Source organism: Triturus cristatus, chromosome 3_2 (assembly GCF_964204655.1).
Source record: "Triturus cristatus chromosome 3_2, aTriCri1.1, whole genome shotgun sequence".
Taxonomy (NCBI): domain Eukaryota; kingdom Metazoa; phylum Chordata; class Amphibia; order Caudata; family Salamandridae; genus Triturus; species Triturus cristatus.
Genome location: NC_140584.1, coordinates 844,513,458 through 844,537,507, shown reverse-complemented (window position 1 = coordinate 844,537,507; position 24,050 = coordinate 844,513,458). Strand labels below are relative to the sequence as shown.

The 24,050-nt window shown below is 55.3% G+C and overlaps 1 protein-coding gene across 1 annotated transcript in view; it reads right to left on the bottom strand.

Annotated features, from left to right (window-relative positions):
* SLC13A2 (solute carrier family 13 member 2) overlaps nucleotides 1-24,050 on the bottom strand; it is a 255,046-nt gene that overhangs the window by 17,836 nt on the left and 213,160 nt on the right. The window contains exon 11 of the mRNA XM_085649113.1: nucleotides 2,028-2,165. Coding sequence (XP_085505239.1) covers nucleotides 2,028-2,165 — 138 coding nt within the window. The remainder of the gene's footprint in view (nucleotides 1-2,027; nucleotides 2,166-24,050) is intronic.

The window sequence follows — 24,050 nt, the reverse complement described above, 5'->3', positions numbered from 1 at the left end:
AAGGAAATCGCAATTTTTTGCGATTCCCTTAATTGCGAATGCAGCTAGGAAATCGCAAATTGGGATTCCCTAAATGTGATTTCGCAATTTGGAATCACAAACTTCAAGTTGATGGTAATTTGAAATTCATTTGAAGAATGCAAAGAAATGCATTTTTCAAAGTGCATTGTGGTGTTTACTCATGCCATTAGGGCATGTGTGTGCACCACATGTGCATACTTACCTGTTTTTCGGCGTGTATCAGGGTGGCCTTTTGGCCCCCTTGCACCCTTGAAATCGCATGCGCATTTTGTGAGCACCTATTTGGTACTCGCAAATTGAGAATGCAATCCCAATCATTCCCATGGGCTTATTGGCCCCTTTGAATGAATGTTAAGCCATTCCTTAATAGCGAATAGCAATTTGCGATTAAGGAATGTGTAGGAATCACAACCTACATGCATAGGTAATTGCGACTCCTTAATAATCGCTATTAAGGACTGGCAATTCCTAACTGTGATTCAAGTGTCTCCTTGTTTTTCTTTACTGTGTGTTCTTTTTGATAGCACCAAACGCTTTGGCGAACGAGTGCTTATAAGTAGTAGCATAAAATAATGTAACGTAACTCAACATAACATAGCATAGAAAATATGGTCACTTGTTGCTGGTACTAAATTATCGCATCTAGTACCGACATTATGTCAGACGGATTTCTGTTTTTGGCGTGCAGATGGGGTAGCATCCATTTATACTACATTAAACCATGTTTCAATTCCATGCAATTTGATTTGATATACGTCTGCTTGATTAACACACTCCAGGATATATTATTGGTATAGCTTGCTAGAAGTTTCATTTCTGTTTCATGGCACGTGACATGCTGTCTCCTGTCTCTAAATGGTGTTGAAATGATTTGAAGCTTGCTTGTAATACAGAACTGGGGGTACATGACCAAATATGTTGGAAGGTAGTAAGTTTTTATAGCTTGTTGGATATTTGCAAGGCTTCATGTCTCTAGGTAGGTTTAGCGAGTTTATGTTTATGTATATGTTTATGTTGGATGTTAGCAAAGTCTTAAATATCTTAGCCAGATATTTGCAAGCTTTTCTACCTTTAAATATATTATTAGGAGGTTTTTACAGCTCCATGTCAAATATTAACATGTTTTCTGTATAGAACATTAGCAAGCTTTAATATAGGTATATTGGCCAATTGTAAGATTTAATACTCTTGTTTCGGATATCAGTAAGCATTAGCCTTTTCACATAATATATTTGCAAGCTTTCATTTCCTAATGAAGAAAAAGTGTAAGATGTATATCTTCTTGTCTGAAAGCAGCACTTTTTAAAATGTTTAGTGCATTAACTAGCGTTTATATATTTATGTAGGATAATAGTAATATTTTATGTCTTGTGGTTATGCACGAGCTTGTATTATTTATTTATGTGCCTGTCTTTCTTTTTTTTAATGAATATTTTTATTTTATACTCGTATTAAAAGATCCTAGTAGTGATTCCTGTTAAACAGAAGAACACTTTTCTCCTCACGTTCCTTTCACAGTAGGAATGGCAGAGGTTAGAGAATGCATTTGGCTTCCCTTCTGAGATGTCTGCAGTGACTCACGTATTGAGGACGAATATGTGATGTTACAACGCGTGGTGTTGCCACGCGGTAGGTAACAACGAGGTTGTTACATCGTCCGTGTTGTTACCACGCATGGCATTACATCGCAAGTCGTTTCAACGTCTTGCACTAGATGGCGCACTGGACTTAGGAGTAGTATAAATTCCTATTCCTACTTCAGTGAGCGCAACAGCAGGGAAGGTGTCGGATTTAAAATCCAACACATTCCCTGGTGTTGCTCGCCACCTAGCGCAAGTCGCTGAAATGACTTGCGATGTAATGCCATGCGTGGTAACAATGCGGACGATGTAACGTCCGCGTTGTTATCAACCTGCGTGGTATTACCAGCATTGTAAATGCTGTCTCCCATTGATTACGCATGCCTGATAGCACGTTTTTGTATAGGCGAACACTCATATACTCACCATATCAATGACTTTAAGTTGTCCATAGCCGAAGACAATGGCGTTAGGTGGAGTTGCCACTGGCAGCATGAATGCCAGAGATGCTGACAGGGTGCAGGGCAACATGATGTACAGCGGATGGATCTGGATGGCTTTAGACTGGGCAGCAGGGAAAGAAGAAAGACAACTGAGATTTTGTGCAAGGGAGCCACCAAAAGTCACAAGCATAATCACAGGCCCTCTTGCTGAAATCAATGCATAAACGGCACATCCATGCAGCATCACTACTTTGCCATTGCCCATCGCAATGACTAAACAATCAAACCTCTTCAGATATTTTCAGTGGTTTATCTAAGCACAGCGAGTTAAATTTGACACTCACCATGGGAAAACCAGGGGCACCCCAGTGGCTTAACTTACTGTGGTGCGGAGTGCACATCTGTTAAACACCCACTTCACTGCAGCATGGTAGCATTGTCCACTATCACTACTTCCAGAGATCCCAACTAGAACTAAAAAGCAGGTACAGCTTGTGGGAATCCCTGAGTCCAAATTCCTCATTAAGAGCCTGATAGGGGGTGGTAACAGCAGTAGCTGACCCCATCTGAATAATGATATTTGTGAAATCACTACAGATCGCTTAACTTTCAAATCGGATATTTCGGCTGCTAAAAGATGCCGAAATCTCTTGGTAAAAGTCCAGCCCACAATGAGGAATTACCATGAGAATTGGACCCGGAATTACCCCCAGTAATTCTTTATTTCATAGTGGACTCTCAGGGCCTCACTCATAAGGTGCCGAATTTTCCCCACCTCCACGCTTACCGGTAACCAAGGGCCACTCATATTGAGGGCCTAAATATTTTACATATGAGATTCTTTTGCAATCACCTGAGGACCAGACACCTGGTGGAGGGGCAAAAATAGACTTTATTAGGAGCTTTCTCTCTGGACATTATGGTGCCGATTACGATCCTGTAAAAACCGGGTACGAACCGTCGGACGGAGCATATTCTCCGTCCGACGCGTACCCGGTCGGAACAATATACAAACATGGTAGTACGATTCGCACGGAAATACTATTTCCGTACGATTCGTACAAAACACCGACCGACGAAAATATACATACAAATGTGATCTGGGAAAGCGCCGACGTGACGTCGGGACGCACGCAGCCTGCCATTCACGAACCAGGAAGTACGATTCGCACCGACGTCATCCCGCACGGAGAATATTTTCCGGCAGCCAAAAACTGCCGGGAAATCAGGACGACGCGAACAAGGAGTACCTGCACGCGACGGACAGACATGGACCCGAACCTACGTGTCATCCCGGCCCACATAGCAGTCGACCTCCTCTACAGGTTACGACGCAGACGCCGCAGAAGGTCAGAACAACAAAGGGAGGGTGGAAGGGGTGGGGGCAGGAGCAGGGGCAGGCCACAAAACCCCCACCCAAGTCACACAGCACACATGCCCTGGACATACCTGACCCCCAGGCCCTGGTCACTACGAGGGGGTGGGGGCGTGTCCAGCAAAGCCAGCATCCGCCACAACGGAAGTGGTTGACGACGCGAACCGGTAACACAACAATACAGGTACGTCCCGTACCCACGCCTTAAGAGCGTGGGTACGAGTCGTACCACGCCCACACCTACGTCACCCCAACAATGGCGGGACGGCTGTACCCACGTGGCAAAGGCCTGGGTATGGCCCGCACAAGCATTCCACAGCGTGGGTACGGATATGTACGGACCGTACCCCCACCCCCGTATGCATGGAGCGTACCCCCCATGCCAACAGTGTACGTATGGACCGTACCCCCACCCCGTATGCATGGAGCGTACCCCCATGCCAACAGTGTACGTACGGACCGTACCCCCACCCCGTATGCATGGAGCGTACCCCCCATGCCAACAGTGTATGTACGGACTGTACCCCCACCTCGTATGCATGGAGCGTACCCCCCATGCCAACAGTGTACGTACGGACCGTACCCCCATCCCGTATGCATGGAGCGTACCCCCACCCCAACCGTGTATGTACGACCCGTACCCTCACCCACGTACATATGGAGCGTACCCCCACCCCAACCGTGTATGTACGACCCGTACCCTCACCCGCGTACGTATGGAGCGTACCCCCACCCCAACCGTGTATGTACGACTCGTACCCTCACCCGCGTATGCATGGAGCGTACCCCCACCCCAACCGTGTATGTACGACCCGTACCCTCACCCGCGTATGCATGGAGCGTACCCCCACCCCAACCGTGTATGTACGACCCGTACTCTCACCCGCGTACGTATGGAGCGTACCCCCATGCCAACAGTGTACGTACGGACCGTACCCCCACCCCGTATGCATAGAGCGTACCCCCATGCCAACAGTGTATGGACCGTACCCCCACCCCGTATGCATGGAGCGTACCCCCACCCCAACCGTGTATGTACGACCCGTACCCTCACCCGCGTATGTATGGAGCGTACCCCCACCCCAACAGTGTATGTACGACCCGTACCCTCACCCGCGTATGTATGGAGCGTACCCCCACCCCAATCGTGTATGTACGACCCGAACCCTCACCCGCGTACGTATGGAGCGTACCCCCCATGGCAACAGTGTACGTACGGACCGTACCCCCACCCCGTATGCATGAAGCGTACCCCCACCCCAACCGTGTATGTACGACCCGTACCCTCACCCGCGTACGTATGGAGCGTACCCCCACCCCAACAGTGTACGTACGGACCGTACCCCCACCCCGTATGCATGGAGCCAACCCACACCCGTGTATGTTCTAAGCGTACATATCCTGAAATAGGAGGGTTGGGTGCAGAGTCCTCCCAGCAGTGCCCAGACACAGGAGGGGTGGGTGCCTAACACTCACAGCAGTGCCCAGACACAGGAGGGGTGTGTGCAGAGTCTTCCCAGCAGTGCCCAGACACAGGAGGGGTGGGTGCCTAACACTCACAGCAGTGCCCAGTCATAAGAGGGGTGTGTGCAGAGTCCTCCCAGCAGTGCCCAGACACAGGAGGGGTGGGTGCCTAACACTCACAGCAGTGCCCAGACACCGGAGGGGTGTGTGCAGAGTCTTCCCAGCAGTGCCCAGACACAGGAGGGGTGGGTGCCTAACACTCACAGCAGTGCCCAGTCATAAGAGGGGTGTGTGCAGAGTCCTCCCAGCAGTGCCCAGTCATAAGAGGGGTGTGTGCAGAGTCCTCCCAGCAGTGCCCAGACACAGGAGGGGTGTGTGCAGAGTCCTCCCAGCAGTGCCCAGACACAGGAGGGGTGGGTGCCTAACACTCACAGCAGTGCCCAGTCATAAGAGGGGTGTGTGCAAAGTCCTCCCAGCAGTGCCCAGACACAGGAGGGGTGGGTGCCTAACACTCAGAGCAGTGCCCAGACACAGGAGGGGTGTGTGCAGAGTCCTCCCAGCAGTGCCCAGTCATAAGAGGGGTGTGTGCAGAGTCCTCCCAGCAGCGCCCAGTCATAAGAGGGGTGGGTGCAGAGTCCTCCCAGCAGTGCCCAGACACAGGAGGGGTGTGTGCAGAGTCCTCCCAGCAGTGCCCAGACACAGGAGGGGTGGGTGCCTAACACTCACAGCAGTGCCCAGTCATAAGAGGGGTGTGTGCAGAGTCCTCCCAGCAGTGCCCAGACACAGGAGGGGTGGGTGCCTAACACTCACAGCAGTGCCCAGACACTGGAGGGGTGTGTGCAGAGTCCTCCCAGCAGTGCCCAGTCATAAGAGGGGTGGGTGCAGAGTCCTCCCAGCAGTGCCCAGACACAGGAGGGGTGTGTGCAGAGTCCTCCCAGCAGTGCCCAGACACAGGAGGGGTGGGTGCCTAACACTCACAGCAGTGCCCAGTCATAAGAGGGGTGTGTGCAGAGTCCTCCCAGCAGTGCCCAGACACAGGAGGGGTGGGTGCCTAACACTCACAGCAGTGCCCAGACACAGGAGGGGTGTGTGTAGATTCCTCCCAGCAGTGCCCAGTCATCAGAGGGTTGTGTGCAGAGTCCTCCCAGCAGTGCCCAGTCATAAGAGGGGTGTGTGCAGAGTCCTCCCAGCAGTGCCCAGACACAGGCGGGGTGTGTGCAGAGTCCTCCCAGCAGTGCCCAGACACAGGAGGGGTGGGTGCCTAACACTCACAGCAGTGCCCAGTCATAAGAGGGGTGTGTGCAGAGTCCTCCCAGCAGTGCCCAGTCATAAGAGGGGTGTGTGCAGCGTCCTCCCAGCAGTGCCCAGACACAGGAGGGGTGTGTGCAGAGTCCTCCCAGCAGTGCCCAGACACAGGAGGGGTGGGTGCCTAACACTCACAGCAGTGCCCCTGCAAAGAAAAGGGTGGAGTACCCACAGATCCAATGCCCACAAATGTCAGTCAGGTGCACAAAGATCCTGCAGTACATGTACCACATGTGTGCGAGGCTGGGAGTATACACATGCATAGCGCCGAAAAGAAAACATGCCCACATGAAGTCATGACAACAGTCTACATACACAAGTACAGTGACCACCAAGGACGCCACGAAAGATGCAGGTGGAGACATCGCTCAGCATGCATGGCCCAAGTCTAACGAGTCCGTCACACACCCAGCCAATGTAGACACAGCTCAGCACCACATATTGGAATGACCCTGCAGGGAAGATGTCAGGTTACACAGAGGAAGGAACACACCTTGGGACGATGTCACCATGCAGTAACTGCTTATATGAACAAAGTTATGTAGCCAACAGCTTGTGATGGCACACAGATACCAGGATCCACCCTATGACCAGCACAAGACTACAATTCCCACACACCCAACACATTATCACCACCCAAAATAATGGAGCAGGTCCACCAACAGCAATACCAGACAGACAGTAGTGTACTAAGGAAAAATAAATTGCTTTATTCAGCATCCAAAAATCTGTTTGTCCCTTGAAAGTTCAAAATGTACAATGCCCATAGGGCAATCCAAAGTTCAAATCCAGGTGGGGGACACAGTGGGACACGTGTCCCCTAGCTTGCCTGCACAGTCAAACTCCTTCGTCTTCCAGAGGGGGGGGGGCATCATGTGGGGGGGAAGGACCAGGCACCGCAGGGACATGAGGGCGATGGGTAGGTGTCGTGGGTGCAGGGACGGAGGACTCCACCACAGGGGGTGGGGCAGCGCCAAAGGCGGAGGCCAGGATGGCGCTGCACACCTTAGCAAGGTCCTCCAGCGACTCCCCTGCACCCGAAGGAACCACAGGCCCCAAGGAGGGGGGGGGTCAGAGGGATGGGTCGGAGCGCCACTGGGGGAGGGTGTGGACAGGGGGGGGACTCAACCGCCCTGACCGGGGACTCCTTTGACCGCTTGCGGGGTGGTGTCACTGTGGGGCTCAGGGACAGAGCGGCCATGAAGGATTCTTTGCTGGATTTGTGGCCAGGAGAGCTGAGGGAAGGGGATTTGGAGGGAGTGGATTTGGTGGAATGCGGTCTCCCACTCTGGCTGCATGTCTTACGTTTGCCCCCCGACCCAGTGGGTGTGCCTACTTCACCCTGTGTGTGCGTGCCAGGAGGTGTGCGTTTGACCTTCCCTGCTGGTGTGGTGCCTGTGTCTGTTGTGGTGGGTGCATGCTGACATCTGGGTGTACGTGGGACAGGCATGGGAGTGGGAAGTGTGGATGGGTCAGGGGTAGGGGGTTGGACAAAGCGCTGCAGGAGACCCACTGCTGCAGTCAGTGTCGAGTCAATGGACCTCAGCAAGTTGCGTTGGTCAGCCTGCGATGAGAAAATGCCCTCCAAGTATGCCTCCATTTTGTTCAGCACTTGGCTGTGGCCATGGAGGACATTAAGCATCGCAGCCTGACCAACCTGCAACTGCCGCTGGATGTCCACAGACTCGGCATTGGCGGCAGCAGTGGAGACAGGGGCAGGGGGTGTTGTGCCACTGTCAGCTGCTGGTGCAGCCTCCGCCCACTCGGAGAGCTCATCCTCGGACCCGTCAGCTTCATATTCTGTGGTGGCACTGGACAGGTCCTTGGCCTCACTCCCCTCCGCCTCAGTTCCACTCGATGTGCCAGCCAAGATGTCACCGCTGGCACTGGTGCTCGGTCCCTCCGCTCCGTCTGTGCTGATGTCTGCCTCCGTGTCCCCCGACGATGCTGTGGGCAAGGTGAAGAGACAGCAATTAATCATACACCTGTATACATATGTCACATGAGTCCAATCTACATAGGTTACAGTGCTTATCCTGAAAAGAAAGATGAGTAACATCTACAAAACAAGGTACATATGTAGGCCCTGCAACACACAGTTGGTTGACCCACCATGCCACTGAAAAACTATGCAGAGCATGACACAATAGCAAATGACATGAAATGGATTTTGACAGAGGAGCCAGGCTCTGGGGACAATCCAGCACTGCATCTGCACCACACAGCGTTGCCGAAAATAGGGATGAGCAGGGACCATATTCATGAACTTTAGGCACATGCTGCATAGGTAATACTGAAAACATGCCCACCATGACTGGCTCACTGCACCTTGAGTGTATGTCCAGACAAACATCACACACTGGCCAGACCTAGCAAGGAGATATCAGGTGTTGACATGTAGGCTTTGCCCGCACCAACCACCCCCTACATGAGACAATTTGTTGAGACACAGGAAGCACTTACATCTCTTAGTCTGGGTGAAATACACATGGGCTGGATAAATGCAAGATTGGACACAAAATACCCAAGGTGCGCCTGTCCAAATAATCATGTACAAATGGTCATCATCAGATGATTGTAACAAGACACACAGGCACTGGCCACCGTGAGTATGAACAAGGAAAATCAGGTCAGGCTGTACAGTGGACACTTGTACTACATTTTACGTCAATATACATGGTGCCAGGGGACAATGGCACAGAGCACAACCTATGCTGTAGACACTGAGAGTGTCCACATTTTATGATGACACACATGACACCTAGGAAAATATGCCCCAGGGGACAGTAGTGGCCACACAACTCCATGGTCCTGAATGGGAATGACTGCAACACACGTCACCATCCCTGCACTATGCGTATCGCACACTCATGCACATCATGTCACAGGCCACAACATAGGACATGCGTGCTGTAAGGCATGACACTTGAGAGACTAACTCCCATGTCTGGACTTAGCATCAGTGCCAACTGACATGGAACCCACAAGTACTGAACTGGACAGGGCACAGGCAAGGTCCCAAAACCTGTTACACACCACCCCCACACATGATGCTACAGGCATTGTTCACGTGGATTAAGTGCCAGCCTAGATAACCTTGTGAAGGAGTGACTACACACAGACCAGGGAACACATTGCAAGGAGGGGAAGGGAGACAGGAGAGCACCGCTATACTGTGGGTAACAGGATCTGCACACCACCTTTAAACCCTGGCAGTGTATCCATGCAACTGTGCACTTACAAATGCTGGTGACACACAACAAACACACATGTACCTACCCCCTTCCTGCTGCTGCTTCTCCTGTAAGCGCCTGTCCAAGTCTGGAAAGACCACCGCCAGCACACGCTTGTGGATGTGGGTCAGACGGCGGCGCCCGCGGTTCTTATGGGTCTCAGGTGAGTCCCCCAGCAGGACCCGTGCGATCCTCCGCGTCCAGCACCGGATATCCTGCCAGCGTTTTCTCACCTGGGCCAGGCGTCGCTTGCGACCGTCCGTCCTCCTCACGGCACTGACGGCGTTCATCCAGATCTGCTTCTTGGCAGAGGCGCCTACCTGTGAGGATGAACAAGTGACACTACATCAATACACCTGGCACATGTCACAGAGACACGTATTAGAACAAATTTGCTGTTTACAACAAGGCATAGTATGCATCCAACGCATTGCACCTTTGTCATAGGGACATGATCCTCTGGGGAAGGGCAAAAGCAGTACGTGCCATTAAAAGTACACAGGTGGAATGAGGGCAACGACACAATCAATGATCCAGGCTCACACTGTGCATCACAAGCTACATCAGGATTATGTGCAGCACTTCAAAGCAGTCACATGCCACAGGCCACTGACGCTACCTCAGCAGAGTACACAGACACACACAGGCACAGGACATTCACCTGCCATTGCCAAATGCAGCGACAAACCTCACTCTGCACATGTGCCACTAGACATGGGGGGGGGGCTCACAGGTGTGGGGCTGGCTCTGCACGTCAGACACACAGCACTGCTCCCTGCTCACATCAGATGGGCAGGGTATATCCATCCCTCATGCAGCTTGGGTGCTACACTCTACATATGTACCCACCCACATGACAGGGGACTTACACACACACCGATGTCCAGGGTACGAACACATCATGTGGACACTCTCAGCACAGGTACACAGAACTAACACACATCTGTGGGTACAGTCACCTGTCACACTGGGCTGACCACATAATCACATGAGGACTGTAGAGGCTACATTCCCAGGAGGATAAGACAGGCAGAATGTGGCATGCACCATGCAGTGATTGTCACAGTAAACACAATGCAAGTGAGGACGGCAGACATGCACCACAGCATGCTCTGGCTGGGAGACATCAGGCATTCCCCCCCCCCTGTAACCCCCCCTACAGTACATTGCATGTGTGTCACACCTGGACACAATGCCAGAAGTCACAGTCACAAAAAGGGACACAGGGGGTACTGTGGGAGGATCACATCCAGCAATGCCAGGTTCTCCTCCAGGGTGAAAGGCTGTGCCCTCTCCACAGACCTTGACATGGTTCCAGGGAATCAGGAGCAGCAGCTGGGTTGTAGAATCCAAAGATGTGCAGGCAAGTGCTCTCTCATGGGACCTGGCTGCCTTATATCTGCCTTGCTGGCCTGTTTCATGCACAGGAGTACAGAGTGATTGGTCACTCACATTTGCATCCTATGTTTCCTCCAATCCCTTCAAACCTAGCACAGTCAGTGGGTTTTTATTGTTTTTTTTCTTGAGCATGATGTCAACTCCAGAACCACATTGCAACAAAGTAGATTCATTCAAACTGACTTTTGCTGTGCACCTGCTGAAAAAAATTCATACTTTAAACTTGGTCTCCATGACAACCAGCATGCATGTAGGCCTTTATACTTGTCCCTCATGTGTCCCCTATGTAATTTGGAGATTCACACACAGGTACGGTGCGTTCCGGGGTCCTAGGGCACCCCAAATGCATAGCAACGGCCCGTACAGGCGTGTGTACACTCCGTATCACTATGGGTACGCATACACGAGCACACCCATAGTGATAGTGAGCGTACAGGCGTGTGTACGGTCCGTATAACTATGGGTGTGCTCGCGTATGCGTACCCATAGTGATATGGACTGTACACGCGTGTACGGTCCGTATCACTATGGGTGTGCTGGCGTATGCGTACCCATAGTGATACGGACCGTACACGCGCGCGCGCGTACGCTCACTATCACTATGGGTGTGCTGGCGTATGCGTACCCATAGTGATACGGACCGTACACGCGCGTACGGTCCGTATCACTATGGGTGTGCTGGCGTATGCGTACCCATAGTGATACGGACCGTACACGCGCGTGTACGCTCACTATCAATATGGGTGTGCTGGCGTATGCGTACCCATATTGATACGGACTGTACAGGCGTGTGTACGGTCCGTATCACTATGGGTACGCATACGTGAGCACACCCATAGTAATAGTGAGCGTACAGGCGTGTGTACGGTCCGTATCACTATGGGTGTGCTGGCGTATGCGTACCCATAGTGATACGGACCGTACACGCGCGCGTACGCTCACTATCACTATGGGTGTGCTGGCGTATGCGTACCCATAGTGATACGGACCGTACACACGCCTGTACGGTCCATATCACTATGGGTACGCATACGAGAGCACACCCATAGTGATAGTGAGCGTATAGGCGTGTGTACGGTCCGTATCACTATGGGTACGCATATGCCAGCACACCCATAGTGATACGGACCGTACACATGCGCATACGCTCACTATCACTATGGGTGTGCTCGCGTATGCGTACCCATGGTGATACGGACCGTACACGCGCGCGTACGCTCACTATCACTATGGGTATGCCTACGGCAGCACTCCCATAGTGATAGGGAACGTACACAGGCCCTCAGAGCGAATGCACGGTGCCTTTCACACATCACAGTGGTGACAGGCAGCACACAGGAAGGAATAGAGCTGACATACTTGTCCATGGATGGACATCAAGGCATTGTCTGGGCAGTACTACATGTGTGGGGCACAGGTGTGAAAGGCTGTGATGTGGCACATTAATCCTGAGTCGAGAAGGCAATAGATGTATGATGAGATGTGTACAGATGTTATGTGTGACGGTGCAATATGTGCTAGGCATGCCCTTAACTCCTTTGACATGTGTGCATGTCGTACTAAACACTTGGAATGAGCGTCACTGGCATGGCACAGTCAACAACACACGCAAGTGTCCCCTGATGCCCGCTACAGGGGTTACCACACCAGACATGTGACTACCCACGGTGCACGATGTGTCTATGTCATGTATGTGTGGTGTGTTCCCATTAGCTTGATGTTGGTGTTCCCTCAAAAGCATCAGCTGTTGCAGCGACCAACATGTGTCTGTGTGTAGATGGACATGGCACACTGTTACGCACCCCAGGCCACATGTGGTATCGGATGTGAGGTGCGTATGTATGTATGGGACACAGAGTAGCGTAACAAGGACCTGTCTGCATCCTCTCAATGTATGTGTGGTGAGTCATTACATGTACACCTTAATGGCAAGTTGTGTGGGCTGTCCTATTGTAATGTCATGTGACCTGTGGCTCTAGTGTTCCGCTACCTGTCTCTGCAATCGACATCCTACTTCTGCTGATGTGTTGATGTATGTCACTCCTGTGTTGCGTCTGGCTGTTCACTTACACTGGGACACAGCTAATCCCATGCCATGGCATGTGGAGGTTCACAATCTCCGTGTGTAGCTGGATCTTGGTAGGAGTGTCACCTGGCAGCTGTACGTGTCCAGGGCATGTGGCACATACCTGACTCCGTATGTAGCATATGTGTATTGACAGATTGACGTGTGCTCAGTACATATAAATTGTTGTTGTAGTGCACTCACTCTTCCTTGTCACTTCCAAATTACTGCAGAGCGCCGCCTCTTCCCCGACCAATTCCGGACTTGGCTGACATGCGGGAGAATGACTGTATACGCTGCTACCGCTTCCCCCAACCGCTGATTAAGGAGTTGACGGCAAGGCTGGCACCACACCTGCAACCGCTGCACAGGTATCCTACGGCACTGACACCCAAGCTGAAGGTAATGGCAGCCCTACATTTTCTTGCCACGGGTACCTTTCAATATACCATAGCTCATGTTGGTGACATGTCCCAGAGTATGTTCAGCCGTGTGCTGCATGATTTCTTAGAGGCCATGTTGCTTCACCTGGATGAGTTCATCCATTTCCCAACTCCTGAACTGTTGACTGGGGTCAAGCGTGGATTCTATGCCCTGGGAGGGATGCCCCATGTCATTGGGTCCATAGATGGGACACATGTGGCTTTGGTACCACCACAGGCACAGGAGGTAGCGTACAGGAATCGCAAACACTACCACTCCATCAATGCCCTTGTGGTGTGTCTGTCCAACATGGTGATTTCACATGTCTGTGCTCGTTTTCCAGGATCAGCACACGATGCCTACATCATGAGGCGTAGCAGGGTGCCTGAAATGATGACGCAGCTGCGCAACGAACGAGCATGTGTTGTTGGTGGGTACACTCTGTCTGTCCTGTATTTTGCGTAGACTTCCAGCACGACCACTTCTCCTGTCCTACTTATGTCCATGTGGTTTCCATGTAGGGGACGCTGGCTATCCCAACATGCCATGGCTGATCACACCTCTCCTCAACCCCAGCACGCCGGCCCAGCTCTGCTACAACACCGCCCATGGCCGGACAAGGCGAGTGATAGAGAGGACATTTGGCCTCCTGAAGAGCCGATTCAGGTGCCTACACAAGACCGGCGGCGCCCTCCCATATGCCCCGGCGAAGGTCTGCAAAATCTTCATGGTCTGCTGCATGCTGCACAACATGGCAGTTGAGAAAGCTGTACCACTCATCCTGGATCAAGATGATCAGGACCATCCACCCGTGGAGGACGAAGGGCTTGGCAATGGGGCTAGTGATGTGGAGGATGTGGTTCCACAAGAGGACATTCGGAGTCGGCTCATACGCGACTTCTTTGCTTAGTGGTGAGTACCAGTGTCTGAGTGTGCACGCATTGGTCCCCGTGTGGCATGTGTTGCGATGTGTGTGTCCATCTGCATGTATGCCACGTGAGTCAGAGGTGTGTGTGGATGTGTCACTCGAGTGATGGTGCCAGTTATGAGTGTATTTCCCCAGTCATAATTGTGACCTAGCATGTTGTCATCCTTACATGTGTCGAGTACATGCACATGCAAGTGGCTGTGCTTTTTGTGGCTGACTTCTTGTGTGTCTCTCATCCCCAGGTACTTGCACATGCCGTCTGCTGGTTGCATTGTTGTGGCACTGCTATTCCTCATCGACACGTCATCGTGTGCTGACTCAGCGTTACACGCACGGACAAGTTTGGAAGTCTCCTTAGGGTAAGGGATGCATCAGGGGTGTATTGGGTGTGGCAGTTGTTTACGATGTGTGCACACTGCCCCTGTCGATGTTTGGTTCCTCTGCAGACATGTCGCATCACCATGGGACACATTACATGTAGCTGGGTACACCTGAATAGATGGTCAGACTTGTTGCCAGTCATCTGTGATGGGATAGTGGATTGTGATGATGGCATCAATGTGTGTAACACTGCCCTCGGACACATACGGTTTGCATTGGCTTGACATGTTGTGGGACTTCCACATCAGAGGATCAATGGTGTATGGCAGCCTCTCCGTGAGCAGCAGGGGGTGTTTAGCTGTTACCCGACACTTGTGTGCCAGTTCCATGGCTATCACGCATTTGTGCTGCAGAAGGGGGGTTCCAGTGTTGGACCCACATGTTACTCCACATGACCTGTGTATGTGTACTCCGAGTTGCCTCTGCATTCCCGAATACATGAATAATAAAGGTGTCCCTATGCCTCTGTTGGAGCCGGCCTCGCGGCGTGGTCCTGTTCCCCCTCGCTAAGCCGCACGAGGTCCCAAGCACCTCGGGGCTCCTCCATTTTGGATTGTATGTGACACTACGTAACCACCTACGTGACCCCGCTCCACCCGGCCTCGGTCCCAGCGAGGCCCGACATCGGGGCGCCACCCTCTGGCCAGGGGGATACCACGTGAACACCTCCCCACTCCCGGCGGAGGGCAGTATCGATGGGACCCCCAACCGTCCTTCCACACCTAGGTGCGATCGCCCCACAGCTCTATTGGGCCTGGCACCTCTCCTGCTGGGCGTCTGGCCGCTCCCAACCCGGCCTCTCCGCCCCCCCCGGGCGCAAGGGTCCGGACATCAAAGGGCTCCAGACCTATATCTGGGGCGACCCGGCCTCAAGACGGGAGTTGTATCCCGGAGTCAAGAGCCCTGCTGATCGGATCGCGGCTGACCCTACGGAGAAAGACTCATCCTGAAACCACACTCTGAGCCCTGCTGACGACGTAGCGGCTCCATCGTGGTTAAAAGATCTTCACGAACCTTTGGGGCCCTGCTGACGCTGTCGCGGCCCGACCTTGTTGAACTTACCATCAGAGCCCAGCTGACCTCGTCGCGGCTCGACCGAAGCGGACCTACCACCGGAGCCCTGCTGACTGTGTCGCGGCTCGACCCAAGCGGAACTACCACCCGAGCCCTGCAGACACCGTCGCGGCTCCCCACGTCCGAGCTGCTTTGAGACCAGCACGCAAGGTCTGGCGCAGAGCCTCCCCGTACCAGGCTGGTACTAAGACTGTCCCGCTACCCTACCCCCACAAAGACATTGAGACTCTACTGAATCACTCGATCCCCTGTACATATATTGCATGTGTTACCATTGATAAAGTACCACGATAAGCAACTGATACGGAGTCCTGTGTAGGGGTGTTACTGTGCCTAGTACGATCACAGGAGAAGGACCTATTCTAGGAGGCTTCTCGGCAGCGCTCGGCTCTACTTTGCGGTAGGAAGGTGGCCCGGAGTAGTCCCCCCGACTCCCCGGTGGTCCTCCCTCCAACATTTGGTGGCCAGCGACGGGATCCGAGCCAGACGCAATCGTACAGGCAAGTAACGCACCCACTACCTAACCAGACGGAAAGAAGGGAACCATGAACGGCCAAGAAGCAACCGTGGCCGCAACCTTCCAGCCGGAAAGGCTGGAAGAATACACCCACAAAGAACTGAAACAATTCTGCAAGGACAAAGGGATCCCAACCACAGGATTGGGCACCAAGGAAGAAATGCATAAAGCCCTGAAAGCCTGGGCAGAATCCGAGACCACGCCACCCCGAGCCGAAGGGACCTTGGCCCGGGACGGAAACCTGCCACCGACCATAACCCCGAAGAAATGCAAGAACGGGAGAGGGTCCGGTCACACGAAATGGACCTCGCACGACTCCGGCTGGACGGTGAACTCCTGCTGGCGGAGAAGAAACTAGCCTTGGAGCAACTACGGCTGCAGGAGGAAATCGAAGAAAAGAAATGGCATCGAGAACTAGAAGAGAAACGGCTAACCCTCGAGCACGAGAGGGGCCTCAAGGAACTCAAACTGAAATCCAAAACGGGGGAGACCAGCACCCCCGGGGCCCGGGACGCTCTACCACTGACCGAGCCAAAGGTTCATATCCCCAAGGATGTCGTCAAGGAATACTACAAAAACGACGACATCCAGCAGTGGTTCCGAGCCTACGAGGTAGCCATGACCTCCCATCGGGTACCCCGGAAGGATTGGGGCGCCGGCCTATGGGGGAGGTTCCTCAGCGAGGGTCGGGATACCCTGCTGCAACTCCCCGACGCAGTGATGACATCATACGACCACATGAAAGAAGCCCTACTCACCCGCTACGGACTATCAGCCGAGATGTACCGGCAGCGCTTCCGGGACTGCAAGAAGCTCCCCGGTACCACATGGGTCGAATACGTGGACTTCTTCAGCCGGGCCTTTGAAGGGTGGATAAAAGGGAGCAAGGTCACCTCGTATAACGAACTATTCGACCTCATTGTCTGGGAGCACCTCGCCAACAACTGCTTTGTGGAACTGAGGCAACACCTCCTGGACAGTAAGCGGACCGAGCCCCGGAAGCTCGCCGCCAAAGCCGACCGATGGGTCAACACCCGGGTCCCCCGGAACCCCGTGGGGGACTACCAACGGAGTACCACGGGACCTCCTCACCAGCGGGGCGGAGGAGGGTGGTCCCACTGCAGTCGGGAATTCCCGGCCGGGCCGCCCAGAAGCCCGCCACGAGGCCAAGCCGCCAACCACACGTCCCCGACCCTGGTCTGAAGGGGGACCCCCATCGCCAGGCCTGGACCCCGACCAACAGTGACCTGCTTCGGCTGCCAACAGACCGGCCACTATGCAAGCGACCCGGCCTGCCCCGTGAACCGACGGAACGGGACCGCTGGGCCCCCTCCCCGACAAATAGCCGCCGCAGCCCTGGGGAAGGAGAGGAAGAGGAGGAAAACCGCGAGGGCGGGTCCCCTGAGTGGGAACCAGCTGCCATGTCACTCGTATGCCTGGGCCCCCGAGAAATGGTGCCCCGAGCTGCCATCCCAAGCAACACCCAGAAGTACCAGCAGTGGGTCACCATCAATGGACAACGGGCCGAAGCCCTCCGGGACACTGGGGCCAGTGTGACCGCTGTCCGCTGCCACCTGGTGACCCCCGAACAAATCCTGCCGCATGTCCTATGCCCTGTCCGGACCGCGGACAACACCGAAAGCATGTGCCGGATGGCCAGGATCCCCTTCGAGTGGGGAGGAGTGTCAGGCACTCTAAAAGTCACTGTCCGCGATGACGCCCCAGTGGACTGCCTCCTGGGGAACGACCTAGAGAGCTCCCCCTGGGCCCAGGTGGAGCGCCGAGAGCATCTGGGGATGCTGGGGCTGCCCGAGTGGGCCTGCGCCACCACCCGGTCCATGACCGCCCAACCAGCCGCTGCCGCGGCCCCCGACGAGCCTACGGGTCAAGAACTGCCACCCCCCTCCGGCACGGAGGAACCTGACGATGAGGCCGGGCCATCCGAACTTTACCCCGACGAGGCCGCCTTCCTCAGCGAGATCCCCGAGCTGGCCCAGTGGCGCCAGGACGGGGGCCCCACCCGCGAACAATTCCAGCAAGAGCAGAAGGCCTGCCCATCCCTCGAGGGGGCCCGACAGCAAGCGGCCGCCCAGGCCTCAGGGGACCCCACGGGAACCCACTGGATCTATTGGGACAATGACTTATTGTATAGCGAGCAGAAAGTCGCCGAACTGGGAGCCGGCCGGGTGTTGGTGGTTCCCCTCCAATTCCGAGAGTTCCTCCTGAACCTGGCGCATGACGTGCCCCTCGCCGGACACCTCGGGCGAGACAAAACTTACAGCCGCCTAGTGACCCATTTCTATTGGCCCCGAATGCGGAGAGACGTGGACCACCACTGCCGGTCCTGCCAGACCTGCCAGGCTAGCGGAAAGACTGGGGGTCGAGTCAAGGACTCCTCCAACCATTTCCAGCCGTCCACACCCCGTTCGAACGAGTAGGGATCGACATCGTGGGGCCCCTCGACCACCGAACCGCCCTGGGACACCGCTTCATCCTGGTACTGGTCGACCACGCCACCCGATACCCCGAGGCCATCCCGCTCCGCACTGTGACAGCTCCAGTGGTGGGCCGGGCCCTGATGGGCATCTTCTCCAGGGTGGGGTTCCCCCGAGAAGTGGTGAGCGACAGGGGTACGAACTTTATTTCGAAGTACATGAGATCCCTCTGGCAACAATGTGGGGTCACCTACAAATTCACCACCCCTTACCACCCCCAGGGGAATGGACTGGTCGAGCGGTTCAACAGAACCCTGAAGGGGATGATCAAGGGCCTGGAAGAGCCCCTGAGGAGGAGATGGGACGTCCTGCTGCCCTGCCTCCTGTTCGCCTATCGAGAGGTACCACAGAAATCCCTGGGCTTCAGCCCCTTCGAACTGTTATATGGGCACCCCGTCCGAGGGCCCCTCAGCCTGGTCAAGGAGGGCTTGGAGGCGAACGTCCAAGATGCCCCCCCCAACGTCTACCGGTACCTCCTGACCCTGCGGAACCAGACTCGGAAGTTCCGGGCCCTGGCAGAAGCCAACCTCGAAGCCAGCCAAGAAGACATGAAACGCTGGTATGACGAAAATGCCTCGACCATCGAGTTCGAGCCGGGCCAGCAAGTCTGGGTCATGTCGCCCGTGGACCCCTGCGCCCTGCAGGACAAGTGGACCGGGCCCTTCAAGGTGGTTGAGAGGAAGAGCCCCGTCACCTACCTGGTCGACATGGAGTCCCCGAGGAACCCCCTCCGGGTCCTACACGCCAACCGGCTCAAGCCCCACTTTGCCCGAACTGAACTAAGCCTGCTGCTGGCTACCGACGATGGGGGCGAAAGCGATTCCGAGCCCCTACCAGACCTCCTGGGGTCCTCGGGCCAAGACGGCTCCTTGGAGGGCGTCCACCTCTCCGCCACCCTGACCCCAGAACAGCGCCATGACTGCCGGAAGCTGCTGCAACCCTTCGCTGCCCTCTTCTCTCTCACGCCCGGGGTGACCCCCTGGTGCGTCCACGACGTGGACACCGGGGACAGCCCCCCTGTGCGACACCGCGCCTACAGAGTACCCGACCGAGTCCGAGCCTGCATACAGACCGAGGTCTCCAAGATGCTCGCCCTCGGAGTCATCGAGCCATCCGACAGCCCGTGGGCCAGCCCTGTGGTCTTGGTGCCGAAGGCCGCCGCCCCCGGCACCCCCCCGGAACTCAGATTTTGTGTAGACTACCGGGGCCTGAACGCAGTCACCAAGACCGATGCCCACCCCCTGCCACGGGCAGACGAGATGATCGATCGCTTAGGGGCCGCCCGCTACCTAAGCACCTTGGATCTCACCGCTGGGTACTGGCAGATCAAGCTCACCCCCGGCGCCCAGGAACGATCCGCCTTTTCCACCCCCGATGGGCACTACCACTTTCGGGTGATGCCCTTCGGTATGAAGAACGCCCCAGCGCACTTCCAGAGGCTGGTGAACAAGGTCCTGGCCGGGCTAGAAGCTTTCAGCGTGGCCTACCTCGACGACATTGCCGTCTTCAGCAACCACTGGGCTGCGCACCTAGGACACCTTGGAGAAGTCCTGGCCGCTCTCCAAAGGGCCGGGCTCACGATTAAGGCCAGCAAGTGCCAGATCGGTCAAGGAACTGTGACCTATCTGGGCCACCAGGTGGGGAGTGGCCAGGTGGCGCCCCTCCAGTTAAAGGTCGATGCCATCCAGGCGTGGGAGCCCCCCGCAACCCAAACCGCTGTCCGGGCCTTCCTAGGCCTCACAGGCTACTACCGGTGATTTATTAAGGATTATGGCAGTATTGTGGGGCCCCTCACGGAGCTCACTTCCAAGAAACAGCCCAAGGCGGTGCACTGGACGCCCCGCTGTCAGACCGCTTTTGAAGCCCTCAAGGCGGCCATGTGTGCTGCCCCTGTGCTACAGGCCCCTGACTACAGCAAGGAATTTGTGGTTCAGACCGATGCCTCGGAGTACGGGGTAGGGGCGGTCCTCTCCCAGATGGACACCGAGGGCCTCGACCGACCTGTGGCCTTCATCAGCCGCCGACTGCTGCCCCGCGAACAGAGGTGGAGCACCATCGAGCGGGAAGCCTTCGCTGTGGTATGGGCTCTCAAGAAGCTCCGGCCCTACCTTTTCGGCACCCACTTCAGAGTCCAAACTGACCACCGGCCCTTGCGGTGGCTAATGCAAATGCGGGGCGAGAACCCCAAGTTGTTGCGATGGTCCATCTCGCTGCAAGGGATGGACTTCACTGTGGAGCACCGGCCCGACAACGACCACGCCAATACCGACGGCCTGTCCAGATTCTTCCGCCTCGGCGTGGAGAACCCCCAAGCAGATGGGTGACTCTCCCTGCCTTCAGCTGGGGGGGACGCGTGTTGGAGCCGGCCTCGCGGCGTGGTCCTGTTCCCCCTCGCTGAGCCGCACGAGGTCCCATGCACCTCGGGGCTCCTCCATTTTGGATTGTACGTGACACTACGTAACCACCTACGTGACCCCGCTCCACCCGGCCTCGGTCCTAGCGAGGCCGACATCGGGGCGCCACCCCCTGGCCAGGGGGATACCACGTGAACACCTCCCCACTCCCGGCGGAGGGCTGTATCGATGGGACCCCCAACCGTCCTTCCACACCTAGGTGCGATCGCCCCACAGCTCTCTTGGGCCTGGCGCCTCTCCTGCTGGGCGTCTGGCCGCTCCCAACCCGGCCTCTCCGCCCCCCCCGGGCGCAAGGGTCCGGACATCAAAGGGCTCCAGACCTATATCTGGGGCGACCCGGCCCCAAGACGGGAGTTGTATCCCGGAGTCAAGAGCCCTGCTGATCGGATCGCGGCTGACCCTACGGAGAAAGACTCATCCTGAAACCACACTCTGAGCCCTGCTGACGACGTCGCGGCTCCATCGTGCTTACAAGATCTTCACAAACCTTTGGGGCCCTGCTGACGCTGTCGCGGCCCGACCTTGTTGAACTTACCATCAGAGCCCAGCTGACCTCGTCGCGGCTCGACCTAAGCGGACCTACCACCGGAGCCCTGCTGACTGTGTCGCGGCTCGACCCAAGCGGAACTACCACCCGAGCCCTGCAAACACCGTCGCGGCTCCCCACGTCCGAGCTGCTTTGAGACCAGCACGCAAGGTCTGGCGCAGAGCCTCCCCGTACCAGGCTGGTACTAAGACTGTCCCGCTACCCTACCCCCACAAAGACATTGAGACTCTACTGAATCACTCGATCCCCCTGTGTAGTGGTGTTACTGTGCCTAGTACGATCACAGGAGAAGGACCTCTTCTAGGAGGCTTCTCGGCAGCGCTCAGCTCTACTTTGCGGTAGGAAGGTGGCCCGGAGTAGTCCCCCCGACTCCCCGGTGGTCCTCCCTGCAACAGCCTCCAAGGTGCCTTTTCTCAGTCAATGCTGGTGTGTTGCCACGGTGCATACGGCATGTCTGGCATGGTTTTACGTGATAGTGGCTATGTGTCTATGTGTCGAGTAGCAAGATGCAAGCTGTTTGTGTGGGATTAGACTCTGTATTGTGCATGATGTCCATGACTGTGTGGGTATTGTGACATGTGCCATCCCCATGCATCCAACGTTGGCCAGGCCACCATTCTCTGCATCCACCTGACTCAAACTTGCAGGACATGGTTCTGCCACCTGTCCACACATACCTGGGTGCCCCCCAGGACACTCCACATGATCCCTGACCTCTGCGCATGGCTGTCGCTGTACTCAATATGTCTGTCGGCACGGTTGTGCGGCCACCCCCTCAGCTGGTTGGGCCCATCACGGGTGTGTATGGTGCTCCATGTCTGTGTTGCCTAATACATTGTGACCCATGTGTGTCCTGTGCCAGACTCAGGCCTCAGGGTGTGGATGGTTGAAGTCATATGAGAACTCAGGCATGGTTAGACTTTACAAGACACATGTAAGGTAATAATGCAAAATGTAGGCATCATCTCTTTATCGTGTAACTTTTTATTTTTGTTGGGGTACGTGGGGGGGGTATGACATGAGGGGCTTTCCGGGTGTGTGGAATCCAAAGTTCACTGGGGGAGTTGGTGTCCTTGCCATTGGAAATCCTCAGAGTCCATGCCACAGTCTTTGTCAACATTGGTCAGACAGTGACCAGCAAGTCCATGTGGCAGAGAATGTCTTTTGCTGATGTGCTGCTGTTGGTCCAGTGGGCCAGGTGCCAGGCCAGGTGTCCTGGGAGATGGTGCTGTTGCGCCGACCCTCACGGTCTTTTCCGTGGACGACCCGCCCTCCTGCGGGAACCCTCAGAAGCAGGCCGTGACGATGTTTGGGATGCTCCGTCGGATGTCTCCTCCTCCTCCTGATCCCTCCCTGTGGGTGGTGATGTTCTTGGCCTGGTGGCACAGGGAGGGTTGCCCATGTTGTCGGCCATCCGACGGAGTGTACGGTGAATTCCCGTGAACACCGTCATGAGCTCAGCCTGTCTGTCCTCCATCCGCCCTTGGTGTCGCAGTAGACAGGCATGATGCTCCGCATGTTGCTGGGCCTGCTGGGTCTTGATCTCCTCGAGGGTCCCCTTCATCTCGTTGAGGGTGGACACAACCTGGCCCATGCCCGTGGTGTCCTGCCGGTATGTGTCCAGGATGTTTCTGACATGGGAATATACCGGTTCCGCAGCCAACTGGTCAGGCTCGCGCCTCCGCCGTCCTCCACTCCCACCACCCCTGCCCACTTGCACCTGGCCTGCCCTTGTGGGCACATCGGGTCTCCGGGACCCCTGAGGGGTGGCATTAGCGTTGTCGCCTGCCTCCTCCTGGGTGCCCGGTACACCGTGTCCCTCCTGGTCAGCCTGGCTGCATTGTGGTGGTGGGGCAGGGATCCTGGGTGTCTCCTGGGATGTGGCAGGAGTGGGGGTGGTGGTTGGCCCAGTTGTACCTGACGCAGGTGCTGCAGGTGGTTGGACACCAGAGGGGCCAGGTTGGTCGGGGTCGTCCACATAGTGGTGAGAGTCGTCGCTGCCGGTGGGTCCGTCATCCCGCAGAGCCGGGTCCTGTGAGTCTTCCCCCCCAGTGTTGGGGGGTGATCCACGACGTTGACCTGTGTGTGAGAGAGACAATGTTAATTTTGTTCCATGCTACATCCATGTTTCATTCGTTTCTAAGTTGGCACATTTCCTCTGGGTATTTGGATATGTCTTGCATTCCACTCACAGTGCACTTGTGCATGGGTATGTCCCTTGGCCACAGCTTTTGAGACTTTACCTATGTGTGGCACAGTCTTACTTGCTGCGTCAATTGTGACTGCAGTCAGCAGTGGAGTGAGCAGGTGTGGCGAGCCATGCATTGGCGCCTTCCGACTTGCACTGTACGTGGGCACATGGAGTTGTTCCACACACTTATATAATG